At 37.9% G+C, this 5,800-nt stretch overlaps 1 protein-coding gene across 1 annotated transcript in view; it reads right to left on the bottom strand.

Moving 5' to 3' along the window:
* Positions 1 to 5,800, bottom strand: part of LOC106871163 (uncharacterized) — a 48,466-nt gene that overhangs the window by 37,704 nt on the left and 4,962 nt on the right. The window contains exons 2-3 of the mRNA XM_014917488.2: positions 3,917 to 4,004; positions 789 to 877 (exon numbers count right to left, since the gene is read on the bottom strand). Of these exons, the coding sequence (XP_014772974.2) occupies positions 789 to 877; positions 3,917 to 4,004 (177 nt within the window). The remainder of the gene's footprint in view (positions 1 to 788; positions 878 to 3,916; positions 4,005 to 5,800) is intronic.

Genomic DNA, 5,800 nt, shown 5'->3' with positions numbered 1-5,800 from the left:
TGTGTAAACTATAACCGTCACTCAGAAGCGAGTATTATTTGGTGACATGCACCAAACTTTCACTAATTGTTTTGGGCACCAATATGCAAAACTGTATCACAGGCTTAACTAGCAAAAGACTACTTTTTGTTGTATAACACTTGCATGTTATCAGCCCAATTTGAAAAAAAAAAGAATGTAAATAATACCCGAAATTTATTTTGTCACGTTACACCATTGCAGTGGAGGCACATGGCCTAGTGGTTAGAGCAGCGGACTCGCGGTAGAGGGATCGCGGGTTCGAATCTCAGACCGGGCAGTGTGTGTGTTTATGAGCAAAACACCTAAGCTCCACGTGGCTAATGGCAGAAGGTAATGGCGAACTTCTGCTGACTCTTTCGCCACAACTTTCTCTCATTCTTTCCTCCTACATCTAGCAGCTCACCTGTGACGGACCGGCGACCCGTCCAGGTGGAGAACCTATGCGCCGATAAAACCGGGAAACTGACCCTTATGAGCCAGGCATGGCTCGAGAAGGAACAAACAGCAACAACAACAAACCCCATTGCAACAGGCGAACTAATTATTTTACGGACATGCAATATATAGCCTACAAGTTAGTGTAAATATTTTGTTGCTTTATATATTAACTGAAAGTTTATATCACCATGAATGTGTTTCAGAGTCAGACTTTCTCCAGTAATTCGAATTTGTATATTATGCAATAATTACTAATTTGAAGTAGGATGATATCCCGTGTCACTGCATTGATGAGAACCGAAAACAAGAAATTTGAATTATATACTTACTGCATTTCAAGCGATCAAGTTCTTGGTTTCCACGACTTCCTATTCGCCCATTGAGCAATTCAGTGCAGAAATGAATATTCTGTGCACGTCTATAAAAATTATTAACAACGGTTAGCAAAATTCAGATACCAGATACCTTCAATATTACTTTCTTACTTATAACATTCAGTTTAAATATTATCATTTTTGTTCAATAACAGGCATACAGAAACAGTGAGTGAGTTGAGCATCCCTCAAATCACTCCGTAACGTCTTTTAAAAAATCATACTTTGAATAATGTGTACTATGTCTAGAATAAAGACGGAAGGGTCCAATTTTAAACATTTTATTATAGATTTGCTTAACCTATGTCCATATCGGGTTACACAACAGCATCAACCAATTCCACCTTTTATCTGGATCTCTTATCAGTGGTCCATTGCCATTTCTGTACTGTTTTGATGCAACTGGAATATGTCCATGATGACTGGATGCTTTAATTTATCGTAACTGAAGTATCTCGAGTCTCAGTCTCCACATTCCTCAGCTAAAATTCTTCAGTTTCCATTTTCTTTCGTTGAAATTCATCGAGGAAATTTAGAGACTGAATATCAACTTTATTAGTTTGGTTATTCCAACATTCTGCTTACCACATGGTTCTGAAGATCATTACATCGCGATGTCTCGTCTACAGAAAATAATAACAATCAGTTGATATCGTTGTCAAAACCTGGGATGTATTCATGTAGAAATATAGTTATTGGTTATTCAAAAAAGCTAGCTAATGCTGTGGTGATTCCCTACACACTTATTCTGAAAGAACAAACTATTTCCATTTGTTCCTCAATTCTGTGAGGTTTCATAGTTTGTTTGTAGCACTGACATCTAAATTCACAGTAGGACACGCTTATAACTAACTATCATTGTCTTTATTGAGCAGGAAATATTATGTATAATTTCTTCGTTGTTTGTCAAGGTAGCAATGGCAGCGACGAAATTTTTAAAACCATTTGTTTACTCCTAATAGCTAACCTGTTGTAAAGTGGATTCCTCCAACTAGTGTGATGTGTGACTGCCGTTGTACTGTAGTTGCTGTTTACGATAGTAGCCACAATAGTTACTAGTTATCGGATACCGTTGTATCTCTTCGTACCGGAATAGTGATACACTAACTTCTATCTTACTATCGCTGATAGCTCCACAAAACACCGACTAGAACTATCGACTCTCGACTCCACCTTGACGACTGGCTACTGGTCTATTATAATGACCATCGCCTAACACTTTTTACCGGGAGGTGTATACAACATAATCTAATTCCATGAATCTGATCTTCGTTCTCTATCTGCCCTGAAGGATGTGTAGCCACCATCTAGTTCAAAGAGTAAAATCATCCATACTAATCTTGTACTATGTTAGTTTCATAGTTACAAGGACTGTCTTCTTGAGAGGACTTGCATTGTATCAGTCTATTCAAGTATAGATGCTCTATGCGTGACGAATAAGTACTTTCTTTGTCTTTCCTTCCATTTCATCTTGACCACAAAACTAGACTAACTTCTAGCTGGGATAAGCTGGCCAGTTGTTATTCTGTTGTTGCAGTTTCTTGTCGACCTCAAGTCAGGCCTGATCAAGGTCCCTTTTTTAAGATGCTACGGTATGATAATCCTTTCTACAGAAGGGACAAAGCCTTGAAATTTGAGGGGACTAGTCGATTACATCGACCCCAGTGGTTCATTGGTACATGATTTATCAATCCTGAAAGGATGAAAGGCAAAGTCGACCTCAGCGGAATTTGAACTCAGAACATAAAGACAGGTGAAATACCGCTAAGCATTTTGCCCGGCGAGCTAACGATTCTGCCAGCTCGCTGCCTTATGCTAAAGTATGATAATACGAAGCAGATTTGGTTGCTTCCAAGCAATTCAGAGACCGTTAACTCGTTAGTTTGAAGAATAGGTAATGTTCAGTACACCTTTACAAGTCCTTTACATTACTAATGAACATCACTGCCCCAAAGAGTATACCTAACTTCCTTTCCGCTATCGGGACAGAGAAGAGAGACAACATAGCCGCACACCACCAGTGTGCAAGTTCAACACTATGACTTCAAGTATTTATCCCATTTGTTGCCATGTTCTTTCCCTATCATAATGGATATTTAACTGAGGGAAAAATGGAGAGATGCTCAAAATTTTATCCGTGGAGGCTTTAGATTGAAGAAGTTTTGCACAAGATAAACCCTACTTTCGTGGTTATAAAGGCCAGAGTCCAATTGACTCAGTAATATATTAGAACTGGTTATTTCTTTAGCTTCAATGAAGTTCATGTCTTTTCTTTTTGTTCTAAGGTGTCTTATGTCCAGTACTTTGCTGAACCACTGAATCATTTCATTACTTTCATCCAACCAGCGTGATAAAACAGTTTTTGGATTCAGATATGAGTAGTTCCCTATTTGCGATGGTTTAACATCTGTTGGATACTCTCCTCTAGACAGCCTGTTCAAGTGGTTCAGTAGTAGATTGTGCTAACTGATGCATGTTGCAGTTTCTCGGAGGCATAGATGAGAGTCGATGGAGACCAAGTGCGTACGACTTACTGCCAAATACGTATTCTCGTCCATCAGAGATTCAACACTCCCTAGAGTCCACATAATTATGAACAAATACTTCTATAGCTTCAGTCTGTGATATAAAATGCCAAGAGCCAACGGAAAATGTGGTCATCAAGGCAGCCTGATTAATCGATTATTTGTTTGTTATTTTCTGGCAGTTTCCGCAGTTAATAGTATGTTGCATCCTAGCATTACTTCGGTCTACACAAAGGAGGTTGAGAAGCGATCCATACATTGCGTTTAGATTCAGTTATTGCTTAATTACAATAAAAAGTATACAGTAATCCGTGGGGATGGGCGTCTGTATATGCAAGTGTGTGTGTGTGTGTGTGTGTGTGTGTGTGTGTGTGTGTGTGTGTGTGTGTGTGTGTGTGTGTGTGTGTGTGTGTGTGTGTGTGTGTGTGTGTGTGTCTGTATTTTGTATTTTAGCGTGTTTTATGTGCTTTAATTTTCAGTGTGTTTTATGTGTTTTTTGTGATTTTATTTTAGTGTCTACTTTTTTCATGTTTTATACTTATATATACGTATACTTACTGGCAATCTGTAGTGGAATAAGCATCTAGAGAACTGCGGCAACTTATGAACATTTCTTGCAACTCACGCATGTGTCTACTGCCTGCAACTAATAACAATATGTGACCTATATTATTCTGAACATAAAAATTGGTGATACACACACACACACACACACACACACACACACACACACACACACACACAATAATTATTAGCGACGACAGAAGCAGTATCAGTACCAAAAGGTAATCTTTATATCCAACTTAACGTGAATGTCTTGTTAGAACGCCGAATACTGCGTTAGTAGCCCTGAGAGATCCCCTCATATAGGTGCATGGTACATGAAAGTGCAGACATAGATCGTAGTAGACGAGAATGGCGCCGAAACCCTTATATCACGTGATTTCAATTTACTGGAATTCATCAGTCTGACAACATACCAGCAATGCACCATACGCCTGTAAAATTATTGAAAAATTGTTGGCCGGTTTGCTCGAGTTGCAAAAACAGCAACAACAATTGAAATAACAGCAACAATAATTACAGCAACGAATACTGTAATTAATGAATAGTAAATCGGAAAAAAGTGCTGAAAAGATGTTCTTACCAGATTATCTTGCAAACTCAATAACAGAATTTAAGTATGAACCAGACGAAGGAGTTACCTTCGAGGCTTACTATAGAAGATAAGAGCAGATTTTCAATAAAGTGTGCAAAGATTGGGACGACGATATGAAAACGCGCCTAATTGGCAGCAGAACATGAGCGTTACAGTAATTACGTACTCCTAGTAAAAACCTTCTGACATAAACTTTAGAAACACAATAGACATATTGTGTAGAATTTTTAACGGGTTCGGTAGTATTATGCTGAAATGGTATCCATCTTTACCATTCACAAAGAGCAGTGGATACTGGAGCGCATCATAGCATCTACTAATTCCTAAAAAACCTCTTGATAAACAATATTCTTTGTTTTCCCTTGTGGAACAAATGCAAATAGATTCTTTTATTCGCATTCTAGAGCAGCCAACATATAATTGCCCGTATGAGAAGCACGAATCTTCCAAGTGAAGTCCTGGAATTTATTGATAGACATTGCGAAGTTGATACGAATAGGAAATTGCACTCTTCTGAATGTCATAGATGTCATGCTTGCGAATGATGACATAATCCAGCAAGTGTCAAACTTTAGACCTTGGATGCAAACATGCATACATACATACATACAGGACAACGAAGTAAGAACCCACAGCATGTTAGAATCCATAGCCACTCATAATAAAAAGGAGTACCGGTGGAATGTCCCAGTGAAAACCTCAATAAAATGTAAGCACAACAGACCTGATATAATGACTTGAGATAGAGAAGGGAAACTATGTACAGTTGTGGAAATCAGCTGTTCAGTGAATGCGAACATAAAGCTGAAAATTAGTGAAAAAGATACCTACGCTGAACTATTGAGAAATCTGCAGTTATTCTATTCAGATTACAGAGTTTAGGTTTATACCTGTAATTATTGGGACACTGGGATATGTAACACACTACCTGAATATCTATTTTGAGAAATTAGGCTTCTCAAAACTAGAAAGGGGGATTACTTTATCAGACTACAGATCTAATCCATCACTGGAACTGTAAAAATCTGTAAAACTTTCCAGAAGTTTATCATTTGAGTATATATGAGCATATCTAGATATGCAAGTATATGCATGATAAGACATGCATAAAACAAAACATACAAATCTACACACATACATACATACATACAAAAATACCCAGGAGCCTTGAATCTAAGTTAGAAACCGGCTCTTTCTCTATTAGCAAGAAATCTTGAAATAAAACTGAATGGCATACATACATATATACATACACTCACACTCATACATACTTTTCTCGTATT

The sequence above is a fragment of the Octopus bimaculoides genome, chromosome 6 (assembly GCF_001194135.2).
Source record: "Octopus bimaculoides isolate UCB-OBI-ISO-001 chromosome 6, ASM119413v2, whole genome shotgun sequence".
Classification (NCBI taxonomy): domain Eukaryota; kingdom Metazoa; phylum Mollusca; class Cephalopoda; order Octopoda; family Octopodidae; genus Octopus; species Octopus bimaculoides.
This window is presented reverse-complemented; position numbering and strand designations above follow the sequence as displayed.